We start from the raw sequence: 18,112 nt of genomic DNA, 5'->3' as shown, positions 1-18,112 counted from the left end.
TATGGGGCGTGAACGCCACAACTCTTGAACCTATACGTAAAGAACATCAAAAACTACTTTGTCTGTGTCCAAAGTCTTTATATTAATATTATAAAATTTTTTATATCGTGCATAGAACTTGTCTAGACTTTGTCGTGATTTTGAATATATTTTATAATTTTTTTCTTCATTATTGATGTTTATTCATTCAAAAATTCTTTTCACTCAAAAAAAAGTTGAAGTGGCTGTATGTGACTAGCATTATCCAAAAAAATATTTGCATGGCATGTGTCAAATGTCATTTTAACGTAAGATTACATGAATATATTTCAAAATAAATATCTTTTTGTTAACAGTGAATATATTATTAGAAAACTTTTTGTGTGATTTGCACACAATGGCGGAAGCTAATAAACAGAACGCGGAAAATCCGCTAGATATCGATGGCAGTAATTTCAATTCAGAAATGTATCTAGAATGTTTATTGAAACTTGCCACTTTAAAGCAAGTTATGGATAAAGAAGCCGAAATAGTTAAACAAAGTCAGTTTTTGCAATCGGAAATGCAAACGTTAGTCTATGAAAATTATAACAAATTTATTTCTGCAACGGAAACAGTACGTAAAATGCGCTCAGATTTTCAAATAATGCAGGAAGAAATGAATAAACTTAGTGATAATATAACTAAAATAACCTCATTCAGCTCACAAATATCGGAATCCCTCAGAGAGAGCGGTACCAATGTGAATCGCTTGTGCTCTACAAGGCAGTTACTAGATAAACTTCAGTTCCTATTTCTACTACCATCGCAACTTAATAAAGCGATTGTAGAGAACAGGTACGCTGACGCAGTACACGATTACGCACACGCGCAACGAGTTCTACAAAAGTATGGCAACCAACCTTCATTCCAAAGCATTCAGTCTGAATGTTCAGAAATTATTTACGGCTTAAAGAAGACCTTACGTGACAGGTTACTTAACCCAGACACTACAGCAACTGAGCTAGCAGAGAGTGTTGGACTTTTAAGACAGTTACAAGAAACAGATTCTTCATTACAGGATATTTTCTTAAGTTGTGCAGAAAGTAGGTTGGATCAACATCTAAAAGGTCTGAGTTCAACAGTGGAACACACAGATATTTTGGAATGGGTAGAAAAGTGTAATAACACTCTATTGGCCGATTTAGGCATAGTAATATCCTGTTACCATGAAATGTTTCAAGATAAAGAGAATGTTAATCTACCAGAGTTTGCAGAAAAAATTATGTCACAGGTGTTTCATCTTTTTGAGGAGGTTGTGAAAAGACCAGAAAATATTGGCACAGAAATATTAATCAGGGGCTTGGATAAATTTTTTAGGAAGCTGCAAGCAATGTCTGAAATAATATCAAGTGATATTGTGTCACAAAAAGCTATAGATGTTGTCATACAATGTATAAACCATAAAGCCTCAATACAGTATCAGTTAATACAGAGTCAATTCAAAGACAACCTTATGCGTGTGCGACAAGGGTTAGCCAGCAAAGGCTCTGAAACAGTGGATCTTAAGGACATATTGAACTCATTACAGGTTTATCTCATGCAAAAGATTCAAGCGTCACTCTTAGATCTAATGGCATTTTTGCAAAACAATCTTTCATTTGGGCTCAAGCCATGGTGCGGAAAAGCTGTTGCCAACAGCTGTTGGACTGTAGTATCTGAGACACTAATCAACCTCTCTGATATGGTAAAAAAGATGGCATGTTTAAAGTCATCCAACAACATACCCTTTGAGTTACTCCTAATTTTAGCTAAATTATGTTTGGAGTTGCAGGGAAATGGAGTGACTACTTTACACAATCATCTATTGAAGCTCCTAGAAGAGGCAGCACCTGGTTTGACAATTGAAAATGTAGATACAAACATTATAATTGGTAACTTGTCTGCGGCAGCCCAAACTGCTTTGGATTCTGAAGTAGTTTTTATTGGGCAAACAGCAGCACAGATGCTCAGAGTGTCAGTGCTGGCAAGGGATTGGTTACGAGCACCGGAGCCACGAGGACCGAGGGCAGTGTGCCGGAGAGTTGTGGAAACTTTGGCAAGTGCCGACACGGCTGCTTCTCAACTCTTTCCAACCAGTGTCAAGCCTTCCAGTGATTCTAGTCGACGCACGATCTGGTCTCGCGCGCCATCATCATTCTCGCCAATTAACAGGATTTTCTCTGAACGAATTGAAGTGTTCAGTCCAGCTGGAGCTGACCGTGGTGCTTTATCCAATGGAGCTTTGAAAGTTGCACTTAAAGCACTTGTTGAGTGTGTTAGACTGCGCACATTTAGTAGACATGGTTTGCAGCAATTACAAGTGGATGTGCACTTTTTGCAGCAACGGTTGTCATGCATGGGAAATGATGAGAGGCTCTTGAATGCATTGTTAGAAGATGCTCTAGCTTCAGCTCAGTTGAGGTGTGTTGACCCACAGCTGATGGAACCAAGTATAGTTGATATTATATGTGAAAGAGGATAAACATTGTAATATTATTATGAATTATGTCTGTATCATTTGTGGAAAAGCTGTTTTTTTTTTGTTTACTTATTATCAAGTCACCAGTTACATATTAGAATTGATAAGTATAGAATGTTTGCCGAACTGATTATTTTTTAAGTTAGCAAGCCATCTGTCAAGTCTAATGAATATATTGATATTTTGAGCTAACACTACATCTTCACATAACTCTTTTGATGTTTTGATACCTCTACTAATTATAAAATGTTTATGAAGCTTGTTTAGTTAGCCAATTTGAGATAGTGATGCCTTAGTTAGATATTTACATTGGGCCTAAAGCTAGCAAGTAATTGCCTCTTGTTGGTTGCAATTAGAAAAACCCATGTCTGATAAAAAATACTTATTTACATAATCAGCATAGGCTTGGACAGACTGCATATCACATAAAACAGATGGCCGCTGGGGCCTTAAGTTTCAGGAGTGAAGGCTGGCAAACACAGCATCAGATGTTCACCTATAAGGTATATAGACAACCTTGTTAAAGTCTTTGGGAGTCTAGGAATTCTATGGGAAAGGTCCACATTCAGCAAAGGATATCCTACAGCTGAAATGAAGGTAGTATTTAGTCATTTATAAGTGTGTTTATATTTCAATTAGAGAATATATTACATAAATTATTTACTCATTTCTGAATTTCAAAATCATACAAATGAATAATATTGTGCAATAATTATATAAAGTCTATTTATATATAATGTTTGTCATTGTACATATTTTTAATTTACAATTTACATTCCTTTGATCTTATAGTTAAGCTAGATGGTTCTCATTATGTGTTTACTATATATGATTGAAATAATATAATTTATTTGTAGATAAATAAAAGTAATATATAACCTGTTGTATGATTTTGTTACGGAGTTTATCTTGGCCCTCCGCCATCTTTAATTGTGCTTTAATTTAATCTTTAATTTACCTTTTCCTTATATTGACAGCTACGAAATTTTGTTTGTTTTAACATTTACAGCGTCATCTGGTTTGAGGTGCTAGAAGGCAGTAGCTTAGTGCTTTTTACAGTGATAAGACTTGAAAGCTTAGGATCGGTAATGACTTTGGTAGTCTAAAACCCAAACTCACTCGATTAGGAAAGTCCATAAAACTACGGATCCTTGCGACTCTATTTGTGCTGTCACTCTGAACTTTAATATTTCCATTTTAACAGACAGAATTACAGCATGACAATTTGCTATTATCGTATAAGTGAAAAATTGGACTTTTGATATTTTATATGAAACATCATATAAAACAATTTCAAAAATAACTTTGACTTATATTTAGGAGGAGATTTGTTATCGATTAAAATACATTAGATAAAACAAATAAACAGATTAGAACACTTTTGTGTGAAGTAAACAGAATAGGATCTAGATACCAAATGCCTGTTTTTTTTTTTCATTGATCTTAGCGCAGAGGGTCTAGGTCTAGGAGCAACATTGCGTCGTCATCAGCAGCGTATCGAAAAGGGGAATTCCACAAAAATGTAATTCTTTATTTACATCGGTATTATAAATGCAATATTACGTCATCGCCAGCGGCGCATTAAAAAGGGGATTTCCACAGATATAAAATTGTTCATTTACATCGGCATAAATACGGGCGAATCTCGAATGAATATATACGTACACACTTTTACTTCGGACTTCGTGTTGATATTATTTAGAAGACCAACCGGCTCTAGGAACAATTCTAAAATATTAAGGTTTTCTCAAATTTAAGCATGCGGAACCAAGGTCCATAAGCTATACTATTAAAAAAAATAATCAGAGACGTGTACGTTACATGAACGAGTACAAAGTTTGTGTTCAATGTGGTGACAGTTTAAAATTAAGGATGTACTAATGATGTATGTATTAATGATGTATGTGGCCATATCTATTTAACGGTCGATGGGATTCGAAAACACCCCTCACCGTCCTTGCAGAGAGCGAGGGACAGCGACGGCTGCGTAAAGGCTTATGATAGGTATAGGCCTTCGGTAAAGCTCAAAGTGGAGTACAATGTAATGTAGCTAAAGTAGATAACTTGGAAAACATTCAGTTTCTAGAGCTCAGTGTTGATAAAGCTGTCAGAGCTGGAGTAGATTGTAGCTGGTATAGTGTTGTAACCCTGCTGAGAAACCCCAGCGGGTGGATCAGCGAGGGCGCTTTCTGGTGGTCTTAAAGGGGACATAGTTTGTATTTGTAAAATTTCATGTATATGTGTACACAAGCGGACTATCACATGGTTCCTACAGAGGAGCACGCGAATTAAAATGCGCGCTAGCCTCTATGGCCTTTCTAAGAGTGTTGTCCGATATGACGGTGCTCCTCAAAAAGCCGACGGTTATTCAAAATCTGCTGGTTAAGTCATGCAGTGGGTATATATTTTCTGTGGCAGTTATATATCCAACTGTCCGCTTATCACTTCATTACAGTCGTTTAAATAAATAAACAAAACATGTTTTTAGACAATTTATTTATAACCCATTAATCAAAATTGCATCATCATATGAAAAATAATGATATCATCTACATATATAAAATTTCATGTTAAATGCTCCTAGAACATAAATCTCACGAGACCGATCTACACTTAAAACATTAATTACAACTTTACTGTGTTAGTCACCGGAATAGAATAAACATCAATTAAAATTAAAAACAACATTATATATAATTAGCATTACAAACTCAATTTGATTTTGGTCCTATTCGCTAAAACCAAACATCAAACTTAAGGTCTGCGTTCTACAGTTCTCTACATGAGATTACCGACATATTTTGACGAAGAAAATAGTGCTTTTGGTCTGACGTATAACATCGAATATAGTAAATTTCATCAAAATTGAGTTGCATCGATTGCACCGAAAAGACACCCCGATGTCGATGCACTACCTAGTGCTTACCTACAGTGGTCGATCATACCCTTGAGCACTAGTAAACCATAAACGGAAGCACTCGCATTCACTACAGCAAATTACGGTTCCTGAACAAAAATCTAAATTATTTAAAGTAATGTCTCTATAAGCTCTTGAAATTCATTTACCTTATTATGTAATATATTATTTTACACAATAAAACAGTTATAGATATGTCTCTACATCTTTATAAATCTGTGACCATGTTTTGATGTTACAAACTATAAAATTATCATTTTGGCTCGTACATCCCGTCGTGTGGTAAATCCGCCCACGCTCGGAATGTAAACGTGTCCAATTAAATGGTAAAAGTTTGGTAAATTCAACGTTAATTTGTGATCACAATTGCATGAACCATATTAAATTTATCACAATCCTCATTACAATTCGACTATCAAAATATATATTTCTTTCAAAAATTCACCGTTTCTTACTCCTTATTATACTTGCATTACTTTAATACTTATTCACTACGTCAAACGCTTCCGATCGGCAAGGTGGCCGAGCGACGACTGCGCTATTCCAATTTAATTGAAACACGTCCGTCCCTCTCGCGCCTCGAGCTCTTTCCGTGGGTACACGCAGCAAGTGTGCGTTCGTTTCGCGGACAGAACCGAACGAAAAAAAGCAGTTTCACTGTAATTGCACGGCGCCTAAAGTAAACGAACGAACGAAGGAAATAAAATCTTACAAAATAACAATATAAATATTAACTCTCATACATGACACTTAATCTAAAACAAATTGACAAAATATAATTAAATGTAAGTTCGCAAATGTACACGTAGACGAGACCGACGCCACCGATCGCAGCGGCAATGTCCCCGTCGCAACCACGCCGCGGTACTTGTAAAAATATTTCTATGATACAGTGGTCCGTCTGTTACATTATTGTGAGCGTTTGTCCTGCGCGACTTCATCTACACCACTAGCGACTCCCCTATCCCTAAACTAGTTTTCGTAAGAACGTCCCGACATCCACCACTAACCGAGTAAGGCCGAAACGATTCATATTTTAGATTTTTCCATGAATTTCCGCATTTTATCGGGCACTGGCACTCCCTTGTGCGCGATGCTCTTGCGAGATTTCGCCTTAGTAACGCTTTTCAGGGACTTGCGTGATTCGTTTGACTGCGCTTCAGTATGCATGCTGGACTTTCTGGTCAACACGCCCGGTTTGTTCGTGTCTGCAGATTCGTTGTTGGATTTTGCACTGACTGATTTGCGCTTGACTTCCTTGGTGACGGTCTTGTTGTCGGGTTCGGGCGCAGGCGACCGCCGGCGTCGGATCCGCGGCGGCGTGTGGTCTAGAGTGGTGTGGCGCGACAACAACGCGGCACTGCTGAATAGCTTACCGCAATCGCACCTGTGCTCCACTTCCGTTGTGCCTGGTAACAATTGAATTATATACAACCATCCACAACAATTTTTAATGGCTTTCGCCTTTTCTTAATAAAAAAAACATACTATCTTTTCAATTAACGTGTTTTGAGGAGTGGAACGTGCATAAGGACGAACAGGATTTTATGACAAACTAAATAAATACATTACTGTTGCTGAATGTACATATCGGTACTTCGGGAAAGTAAATGACGGTACTTCGAAATATCGAATAGTATTCAACACGATCTCTTGGTAACATTGCTAGTAGGTGCCTTGCACTTCTAATGGCAGTAACTACATTTCTCTACTTATAATGTTATAAACTTAATATTTAAAATAAAATCTAGAATAATAATTAAAGTTAAGGTGCTCTGTTTTATAATTCCAATTATTAATAAAGCTGTAGTGTATAATTGTTCTTAGCTCGTTAATCCACGCGTTGTAGATAAACATGAAGATGGATAAGGTAAGGACAGTGAATTAAATAGAGAGCCTATTTAAAGTACCTTTCCAATAATAAAAATTCATAATCCAAACTTACCTGTCATGATCGAATCAATGAATCCTAAGGAAATAGATATATTTGTAACTGAATTAAAAAATATGTTATAAACCACTTTATTCAATTCTCTTCGTAAGTGTAAAGTGCTTTTTTTACATTCAATCATCAAAAAATGATAATTTTAATATTTATCACAATCAAATTATAGAAGAGGGTAGTTTTAAGCTTAGATTTGTTTTTACCCTCCGTACGTATTAACTCCAAATTATTGTAACACAGCTATACATACACTTTTTGAGGAAGAAGATTAAGGAAATATAAGTCTTTCAAATTGAGGAAAAATTCTGGTGTAACGTAAACGAATCTGTATTTAAAGTTACGCTAAAAGAATTTGATGATAATGACATAATATCAACATCATTTGCAAAAGACTAGCAAGTGTCTCAAAAGGTACAGTTTCATCAAATCCGAATTTAGAACTACCCATATGGAATTCTGGTGCAAAAAACATTTTAATTTGTATTGAAGGTTTTTTTATGCAAATATAAAAAAAAATCATGTTCCGAGAGGCTTTTTAAAGCCATTCAAACGAAAGTACTCACGTTTTTTTATCTGCTTAGCTGTCGAAGGACTCTGCAATTTGTGCTTGGAATTAATAGCTTTACCCAGTGACTTCCTTTTCGCAATTGCACTTAATGATTTTCGCTTCATTACAAGTGATTTCCTCCTTTGCGGTTTTTTACCAACTTCCGACACTGATAAGGCGTTTTGTTTTATTGTCTCTGGGAAAGCATATTTGGTCTCACTATCATCCGAATCTGTGGATGCTGTTGGTGCCGATCGTGTTTGCTTCTCAATTTTCGAAGCAGCCGGTTTGTTTGTGGATGTTGTAGCTGTAGTCGGCTTTTGATCGGGTATTTTATTTTTCAATCTTGACAGTTTAGGGGGGTGTTGCAGAGAAATACGCCTTTTCACCAGATCTTTCGAATTCGGCCGTTCAATTTGAAGCGAATTACGCTTTTTGGCTTTCACATTCATGAAATTTTTCCCATCAACTGTTTCCTCTTGGTTAAAGTCGGGGTTGAGCATGTACCTTACATCATCATCGTCGCTCGATTCTACGAGAGGTTCCTTCAAATTTTCTATAACAGGGAGTGGCACGTTCACAGTTTTTTGCCTTTTCGTTACAGTTGCTGGTATCCTGTCTTTAACTGGTGTTTTTTTCTTGGGAATTATTTTATTGATAACTTTTTGTACATTTTCTTCTTTTGGTTGGGCTTTTAACTGTATTTGTGGCGTGTGTTCTTTAACATCTTTAAGAGACGGCGTTTCTAGTGTTTCTTTAAGAGGCGGTTTTGCTGAGAGGATATTTTCAGAAACAATAGGTGTATTTGAAGATTCCTGTTTGATGGACTCAATGACCATTTCCTCTTTTTGTTCTAAAAGCAAATCATCGGTTTTGGTTAAAGTTTGATCCAGTTTATTTTGTTTGTTTTCATCAATGCTATCATCATCATCTAATTCTATATTCTTACTTTCCGTTACTAGCGGATCGTCAGGATCTTCAACAATTATTAGCGAATCGTGGGTATCGTTATGATTTTCTTCCGATTTAGTATTTTCTGAATCGACTGGTTCACCTTCAGATTCCTTTTTTAATGCAGCCTGTTTAGCTTTAGCCGCCGACTGCTTCTTTTTCCTTAGACAAATCACCGTATGTTTATTAAGCGAATGCTCGTTCGGAAAAACCATATAACATAACGAACATTCGTGTATGATGTCTTTAGTAGACAAAGAACTTTTAACACTTTTGTCATCAGATTTCTCTGAACAAGTCTCCAAATGTTGGTCTTTATGTTCGTTTAGCAGTTGCAGCTTTTTGAAAGTTTTATCACAAATATCACACCGGTGTATCGGAACCGGTTTAGCCGTTTCCACTTCATTTGCCTTCTGCCTGTTTATCCCGTCGTGGGTTTCTCTGTGTTCAACGAGGTGGTGAAGTTTTCTGAACGACTTATCACAAGGTTCGCAACGAAAACCTGCACTTTGGTCTTCATTTTGTTTTAAAGCAACACTGTCTTTTACAACCTTATTGTCGCTATGTTCTGATGAATTCTTTCGCAATGTCCTTGTGGGAACGGAATTAGGATTATGAATAATTCTATGTTGCACTAAGTGATGTAATTTTCGGAATTCCTTCTTACAGACTTCACAACTGAAAATAGACTTTTTGACATTTGCGTCGTTTTCTTGTTTCTTAACTTCGTCATTTTTGTGTTGTAATTTGTGGTGAGCTAAATATGACGACTGTCTAAATGTTTTACCACAAATTTCGCATACTAAATTATTGTTTAACTTATTAATAATTTTAGTCTTAACCATGCTTTTCCTGGACACATGATGTTTCATAGGCTTCTCTTTTAATGGAGTATCCTCAATTACAATCACTTCTGAGTCCAATAATTCATCTGAATTAGTAGAGCTCTTGGAAATGCTCTCTTTAGATTTCCTTTTTCTGGGACTTTTGACTTCCTGCTCCTCTAGATCCAACATAGATTGATCTGATTCTTGAGATTCTCGCAATCTTCTTTTGTCGGATTCAGAGCGATTTGGCGACGGACCTGTACAATGTTTAACATGTTTAAATACTACATTTTCAGAACGGAATAGTTTATTACAAATAGGACACACAATATTTTCATTTATTTTACCCATTGTCCAATTTTCTCTTATAATTTCGTCATCGCTAGTGTCATCTTCGTCGGTTTCCTGGCGTTTGACTACTTTGGCATCTATCAACCGAGGTTTCTTCTGTGGACTGGGCACTTTATTTTTTTCTGCTTCGCCATCTGGAAGAGGATATTTTCTTGGACGACCCCGGCCTCTTTTAACAGGCACGATTGGTTGCGGGTCAGGTTCATGGGTTTTAGTAGAACTGTTTGTATTTTCTGCTTGCGTTTCTAATAACTCTGCAGCTTTAACCAAATTATCGATTGCCGATATAGGATTTGAATGTCCTACAAAAGAATTATTATGGTTAGTGATTTCTTTGAATGAGATCTTATCTATTTCCTGTGTTTTAATTTTATCTTCAGTGTTTGTTCGCCCTAGGAGGTACGATTTCTTTGGTACATGATTCCTGGGACTTTCGGGTTTTTCTTCAATCTTTCGTTTTTTCTTTGGTGATACCTCAATTCCTAGATCATCAGGTTCAATTAATTCCATTTCTGGCGTTTCGACAGGAGTCAAAACCTGTTTTCTCTGATGTTTTGTTTTAGTTTTAGTGTCATCTTGACACTTACTATCAAAATTATCTAAAATGTCAGAGTCTAGTGAGTCTGTTGTGCTGTGTGTGAATGTATCTACTTCTGAAGTAAATTGTTTGACAGGGGATAGCTTTTCACCCTGTACATTAAGTTGACACGGCACAAAATCAACGTTGGAATCCATAAACACTACTTTCACGGGCTTCTCCTCAATTATCGTAATAGGGCTTTCTTTTTGTCGCTTGGCAGTCAATGCGGACTGGTAAGCAATTTGAAGTTTCGATTGATAATTCTTCCCATAGGAGTCATCTTCAGGTGTTTGATATTTCAAAGACTGTGTCTTCGTTGGGTGGTTATTGTGCCGTGCTTGTAACATTTGTAGTTTGTGTGTCGATTTGGCTTTGGATTCCGCCAATAATACTTCATTGCGCGTTAACTTCTTCGGGGCTACATCTTTTTCGATAACAGTTTGAACAACATTGTGCGGTTCTTTACCATCAAAGTTAACTGTTAAACAATTTTCATATGTAACAGAATTTCTTCGGAAAAATTTATCAAAATCTTTTTCTGTAATAATAACATCTTTTTTACTTGCATCACTAAGTTTTGGCACTGGATCGATATCTAAGGCCTTTCCCGCAACACCCAAAGATTTCTTCTTTGGATTAACATCTCCCGTTATTGGCTCATGTTCAATAATCTCTTCATCTGAATCAATATTTACTATTTCTTCGTGGGCTGTTTGTGGTTGAGTTTTTTTGACAAATGAAATTTGACTAGGGGTTGACGCTTTGCTTTGATTTGACTTGCATTTAATATTTTCATTTTTGGCTGAAACTGTATCCATGATAAATTTCTGAGGTAGTTCATGGGCAGGTCTCTCTACAAATGGAATGCCATGTAATTCATTCATTTTCATTTCAATCTCATCTAATGTAACGGATTGTTCATTTCTAGCATGATATAATGGACCAAACAAAGTCATGCCTTTTTGTTTTTCTATTCCTTCAGGATTTGGTACATTCTGTTTGCGCTCTTCACTTGTAGTTTTACGAACAGGAGGAACTCTATTTATAATATCTTCTATGGTTCTGTCTATTAATGCTTGATTATTTATTTCTCTCCTTTGTAATGATTCCTTCTTTTGTGTGTTTGAATTTGATGAACTGTTAAGTTCTGTGGGGTGGCTTAATGGGGCTTCATCATTTGTATTTTTTCTAATAGAAGAAGGTTTAAGTTTAGACTGCGGGCGATCTTTAACAGGTATTTTCGTAACAGGTTTGCTGCCAACAGATTTTACAAATGCAGAAAGTTCACTCTTTAAATTTAATTTTTGTTGTTCTTGAACTTTAGCAATTGCATTATTTGATTGTTGTTGTCTCTGACTATCAATTTTTTGTAAGATATCCCTTCTATTTAAATCTTTTGTTTGTTTTATTTGCTTAGTATTAGAATTGTTAGTTGGTATTTTCGTTTCCTTTATCTTGTTTAAAAATTCTTGTCTATTTGCTTCAGTCCATTTACCAAAAGGAACCGCTGAATTGTTATTGTTAACAGGTTTCGTACTAACATTTTCGTTAATTTTAGTAAGACCTTTTTTAGTTTCATCAACATTTGTTTGATTGCTATCATTAACCTGCGTTATTTCGCTTTTTTCACTATTTTCATCAAGTTTAGATTGTTCTTTTGATTTAGTGGGATCAGATTTCTCTTTTGAATCAATTATTATGTTACTAGTTATTATTATTTTAGACTCGGCATCTACTTTTCTATTATTTTGATTATTTTCTTCATTTTGAATGGCTTCAACTTGCTGTAAAGCAAGTTTTTGGTCTTGCATTGGCAGTTGTGTAGTCTCCTGATTTTTAATTTCAATATTTGATTTTGAGTCATTGGTGTTCCTATATACATCTTTATTTGTTGTATTAGTTCCCTCAATATTTTGTGACTGTGATATGATGTTTTCGTTGATCGGTTTTTCATTATGTGGCTCTATAATTTGTGGAACTTCTTTATTTGGTTCACCTAAATTATCTTGACTGTCATCAATGACAAGGTTTTCCTCTAAATTAATTTCTTCATCTTTTTTCATAACTTCCGATTCAATTTGATTTGGCTGAACATCAATTTTGTTGTATTCATTATTGATATTAGATACACTAATTTGTTCATTATCTACACAATCATTTACCGGTGGTAAATTTTCGTTTTCTGATATAGGTTTATTTTCGTTTGTATCTTTTGTTGGGCTGTTAGGATTTTCTGGATTATTTTTTACAAAAGCAAAATTGCTTTCAATACCTCTACTACTTTCGGAATCAACCTTAACTGCCACAACAGCTTCTATTTCATCTTCAGGTGTTTTATCGTTAATCTCTTGAATTTGAGAACTTATTTTATCACTTGCTGGTTCATGTGATGTAACATTTGAAGTTTCGTATTTTATTGAAACCTGGTCAATATCTCTAACATTATTCTCATCTCTATCACTTATTCTATTCTTTTTCAAACACTCTTGGTCAATTTTATCCTTCTCTTCTTTATCTTGTACTTTTTGATCTTCTTTTATTTCTCCAGAATTTTCTTTATTATCCTTCTCAATTATTTCTACTACTTTTGTTTCGTCGAATTCTTTATTATTTTTGACTGGTGTTTCCAAAATTCTTTGCTTAGAACTATCAGTGTGCACTTCTATGGTTTTTTTAACATTATCTGAGTGACGACTAGGGTGCAGTTGTTGATCTACCATTGTCTTTGTTAATGGAATACCCTCTTTATTTGGTGTTGAATGAAAAGTCATTGGTGTATAACTACCTACTACAGGAGATTTTCGAGATTCACTAAACTTCATTGTCTTTCCATTTAAATTTACTTCATATTTTGATTCTGATTGTATTTCTTTATTTACAGCTATTGCTTTTGCTTCAATTGAAGTCACTTCTTTTTGAGGAATAGTCACTTTCGTGTCATCCGATTTAGTAAGTTCATCTACAGTTTTGTTGCCATCTTTTACTTGGTGATCCAACATATTCTGCACAGGCTTTCCTTCTTTTGAAGGCTGTAACAATAGTATAACAATATAAATAGCAGTTGATTGTGGAGAAATGTAATTGTAATTACTTTTAATGTATTATTTTTATATATGTCTTACATATATTTGTTATTGTGATATACAGCATGCCCCAAAAATCAACGTGAAGTCGAAATTAGGTGAAAGATAAGGTAGTGGCCAGTTTCAAAAAATTTGCAAAGAAAATTGTATATTTGTATCCAAAGACAGCAGATCAAAATTCTCTAAGCCACACAGGTGTGCCCTAGTATGCTACAAATTATGACACCATCACCACCTTGTTATTCACAGAGTCTGGGAAGTGGAATAGGTAAAAATCCTCCCTAACATACTGGTTCATCAGCTGCCAACAGATAGTAGTAGTCCTTATACATAGGTTTAATAAACTCAAGGAGAGTCCCTTGTGCATCTGTGACCCAACGGTCAACTACTGTGGTGCACATAATTCCCTCATTAGAGATGATGGGACTCATCACATTTTTTTCAACATTAAATAAAGTAATATAAATATATAATTAAAAGTAATATAAAAATATAATAGGTATAAAATAAAACAAAATAAAAAAACTTAGATTGGATAAGCAGAAAATATAGGCAAAAAATAAACCGTGATAATAAACTAAGATAAAGTATTGAAAGTAAATAAAAAGCTCTAATTATAAGTATATTAAATTATGGAGAAATATTTTAAATGAAAATTGTAAATGAATGAATATTGTATAATATTCATTACTCCCATTATCCTTCCATATATATATTATATAATGAGGGCATGAAGATATAACAGAGAAAAAGTCTTTGTGATAGCATAAGACAGGGGATATAAGAGGGCACACATATGGGGTAAAGAAATAAATAGTTTGTAAGCAGATGCCCCAAAGGAGTGCATACTCAGCTTGTTACAAAACATTCAACATATCTGCTACTAGTTCTGATACTTATCGCAAATTCACATACCAAACAAAACTTGGATGTCATAATTATTCCCACAATGTCTCGAGTTTAAGTTTATCATTTACGGAAATTGTTACAAAAATAAATTGTTAAGATAAAAGTGAAAAATAAAAATAGCAAGACAATAACAAGATACTTTTATGCAATCTCAATAAATTTTAAAACTTGACACTGATGTTTGTATAATTAATTTACTGGGGTTAACCAGTGGTATGGGTAAGCCCCCCTCTAGATGTACCAATGATATAGTTGAGTTAGTATGAAATGACTGATGTAATCATTATATGGTCATTGTATAATTTTTTGGGGAAGCCCAAGTCTTGCTTTTTAAACTTGCATTGATTAATAGGACACCTGTATATCACATAAATATCCTTTTACACTATAAAACTCACCGCTTCCTTAGGTACTTCAATTTCAATTTCTTCATAAACCTCTAAATTGCCTTCCGCATTCTCACTGAAATAACAAAAAAATAATTCACACCCATAAACAAATTAATACTCAAAATCATATAGTGTAGATTGACAAACATAATACAGGCATCTCATACTGCAATGAAGGAAAATAAATATTTATGTTATTCTTTATAAATCTGATAAAAATTTACACATTGTATTTACCAAAATCTAGCATATGCTAATACAATTTTTTTTATAATAACATTTTTAGTACTATCCGTTTTATGTTTTAGTTACTTAAATAATAGAGTATATATTTGTAAAACTGTGAATATATGCATAGTCAACAACAAAAATAAAAAAATTGTGTTCCACATTAAGAAAAATATGTAGGAAATACAGGCTAAGGATGTAAACAAGTAGGTTATCCTATTAAACCATTTAATAAAAAAACTTATGATAAAATAAATTATTCAAAATTAATTGCACAGATAATCTATTAAATTACAAACATTTAGTTAAAAATACATAATAACAAAATAAATACTGGCAACATACAAAACATGGAAAATTGAGAGCAAGGGCAATGACCTCTTCCAATTGTGTCTATGATTTCACTTGTAATAAAACAATACTACAATTATTTGCAGAATATTTAATGTTTCATAACAAAGGATACACTTACCGCACTTTGAGGAATTTGAAACTTGACTGTTGCAGATCATCATCAATAATCTGTACAGCAGCCAGTTCTTCTTGGCCATCTTTCCTATACAAATAAAGTCCATTACCAATATCAATGGCGTCCACATTCTTTCCATCAATTTGAAGAACGACTTCCGTATCCTTGCTTGGTATTACAGGTTCTACATCTTCAATTGTTTCCGCTAAATTGTTATCTATTTTACCATATGTTATTTCTTCACTAAGTTTCTCCTCGGAAGAAGACTTCTCCTCTACTTCAGCAGCATTATCGTCTATGACAAGCTCATCGCCATCGTATGAATTCTCATTATCATCAAAAATATTGACGCCTCCAGATAAAATATTAGCCGCCTCTATTTGTTTACCAATCTTGTAGCTATCTATGTCACTCTTTTTGTGAATCGGCGACAAATTAGGTATCAGCGGACTTTCAGCGACCGGCTCTTCTGCTTCAGGGTTGACGGCGTCTTTGGAAATGTTAAAGCTGGATTCGTCTTCTAACAATGAAAAGTACTTGGAGCTCTCGTTTGCCGTCAAATAAGCCTCACTAGGTGGAGAGGACGTATCCAACGTGGAGTCTCCCGAGCCACCCGCTTCGCTCCTTAACTGATTCAGCCTATCCATTTTCACGATTCATCTGTTTTGACAACAAATAACCGAGTGTTCAGCACACGGGCTCGTGCAGCGAGCGTCCGCTATGCCGCCTATAGATCACCTAATGAAAACATTTGAAGGTTGTTCAATTAGCACTCAAGTCAATATCAACGAATTGCAGCGAAACTTTTAGTGGAACACACGATAATGATACTGTGGCACTTGATAAACTCGCGGACAGTGAGTTCAGAGTTAATTTTATAATGGCGAAATAATTTCAGAATTGTTAATAAATCAACGATGTCTCAAAATTTTTCCCAAAATTGATCTTAATAATATTTTAATAACATTTTTGTTAACAACACAACACATCAAAGATTAAAGATGGACGTCGCGAAAAATAGATAACATTGTTGCCATTATATATTGCATTGTACTCAACATGGTATTATTTTTATCACTTATTTTTATTTGCAACTAAATTTCCTAAATTGGTTGCAAAATAAAAAATATTTACTAAAATGTTAAATTAGTTATAAAAATGTTAAACAAATTTCTTTTAACATGAAATTATTATATATTTTTATGAATGGTCAGTAGTAAAAGTTTTAAATAATTATCATATGTGTTAAATTAAAAAAAAGAATACTAAGTAGTTACTGAGATTAATTTTATAGTTTTATTCATAAAAGACATATTTTATTACATTTGTCTATAACAACATCATCACTTTATAGTCGATGAAAGCCGTTGTAATTTAAAGTTTTGTATTGCTTTGCTGTCTGAGTGGTTGTTTTGTTTTTGAGCTTCATATTATTAATTTTATTTATATCGTCGCCATTAAGTGAAACAAAGTAATTTATTTAAAATTTAAAATACTGTAAGCGACAATGGCACCCCGAGAGCCCAGTAAGCTGACACCGAAAGTACAACGTAAGACCGTAACGAACACGAATATAACAAAAACTCCCTTAAAAAAGGCGGTGGCTAAAACTGTACCAAACAAAGTAGATGTTAAAAGTAAGTATGTATGAAGGTATTTTATCCGCTGTGCTGGTGCTTAAATTGTATTAATAGTCTGAAAATTATGTGCTAAGTCTTGAGTTGTGAGAGTATGGATTCAATCCAGATGAGTGTTCAGAAGCGACAATAAGAATGATGTCCAGCTGTGGGCGTCTTTCTACCGAAAAGTTTACTAGCATACGTTTTCTTGAACATTATTTAGGCTAAAAACTCTATCCTCCATCTCTCAGAACTCTCAGGCACAATCGCTGTCTTTGCAATTAAAGGATAAGGAATAAGGATTTTAATGCTAGTTCTTTGTTTAATTTACATCAAAACTTTATTTTTAACTAAAACAAACTAGAGATTCCCTGAAATTTGGTTTTAGAGAAATTGGTATTCCAACAGTTCTCAATACTTGTTTATTAACATTTAATATACCTAAATTTAAACTCTTATCAAAAGAAGTGACAGACTCATACATTAAATTAAAATAAACTTGCAAAGTTTTTTCCTACAAAAAGTTAACAAATCCTTGATGAGACTTAGTGTATGTCTATGTATATAAAAGTTCCACAGCATATCTTATAGTTTCCTTTTCTGTTTTTAATCTAAAATTAAAAGTATATTATAAAATAAAACTCTTTTTAATATTCAATAGTTTTTACTCAATTGAAATGTGGTCGATTTAGTTTGGTATCTTCTTTAAATGGTTGCTATTATAATGTACACATTAAAAATTGGCAAATTTAATTAAAAAAAGTAACTGGTGAGTTTCTATCTGGCTTTTTCTCACCATATTTGCATTCCGAGCCAAT

The 18,112-nt window shown here is 34.3% G+C and overlaps 2 protein-coding genes across 3 annotated transcripts; one reads left to right on the top strand and one right to left on the bottom strand.

The window, feature by feature from the left end:
• The first annotated feature begins 314 nt into the window (after positions 1 to 314).
• Vps51 (vacuolar protein sorting 51) lies at positions 315 to 3,241 on the top strand. Its single transcript, XM_068775076.1, has one exon. It carries the CDS (start codon positions 377 to 379, stop codon positions 2,480 to 2,482), a length of 2,106 nt encoding a protein of 701 aa, XP_068631177.1. The 5' UTR covers positions 315 to 376; the 3' UTR covers positions 2,483 to 3,241.
• A 1,717-nt stretch (positions 3,242 to 4,958) lies between these two features.
• On the bottom strand, positions 4,959 to 16,651 carry LOC137931891 (interaptin-like). 2 transcript variants are annotated; one of them, XM_068775413.1, is made up of 5 exons: positions 15,679 to 16,651; positions 14,988 to 15,051; positions 10,014 to 13,626; positions 7,905 to 9,923; positions 4,959 to 6,805 (listed from the first exon to the last, which is right to left on the bottom strand). In XM_068775413.1, the coding sequence occupies exons 1-5, from the start codon at positions 16,320 to 16,322 to the stop codon at positions 6,426 to 6,428; spliced, it is 6,720 nt and encodes a 2,239-aa protein (XP_068631514.1). In that variant the 5' UTR covers positions 16,323 to 16,651; the 3' UTR covers positions 4,959 to 6,425. The 2 variants fall into 2 exon arrangements, with proteins under 2 accessions (XP_068631514.1, XP_068631513.1); XM_068775412.1 differs by having other exon boundaries at positions 7,905 to 13,626.
• Positions 16,652 to 18,112: the final 1,461 nt, after the last annotated feature.

This window comes from Battus philenor, unplaced genomic scaffold (genome assembly GCF_028537555.1).
Source record: "Battus philenor isolate CCGP_79_NKW_IND1 unplaced genomic scaffold, ilBatPhil1.0.hap1 SCAF_8, whole genome shotgun sequence".
Classification (NCBI taxonomy): Eukaryota; Metazoa; Arthropoda; class Insecta; order Lepidoptera; family Papilionidae; genus Battus; species Battus philenor.
This window is presented reverse-complemented; position numbering and strand designations above follow the sequence as displayed.

Bases quoted from the DNA above. Each gene is read 5' to 3' on its own strand.
- Vps51 (XM_068775076.1), top strand. From the start codon at position 377: ATGGCGGAAGCTAATAAACAGAACGCGGAAAATCCGCTAGATATCGAT.
- LOC137931891 (XM_068775412.1), bottom strand. From the start codon at position 16,322: ATGGATAGGCTGAATCAGTTAAGGAGCGAAGCGGGTGGCTCGGGAGAC. The intron at 13,627-14,987 runs GTGAGTTTTATA...CTATTGTTACAG, and splicing joins TTGAAGTACCTAAGGAAGCG to CCTTCAAAAGAAGGAAAGCC. The intron at 6,806-7,904 runs GTGAGTACTTTC...AATTGTTACCAG, and splicing joins AGCTAAGCAGATAAAAAAAC to GCACAACGGAAGTGGAGCAC.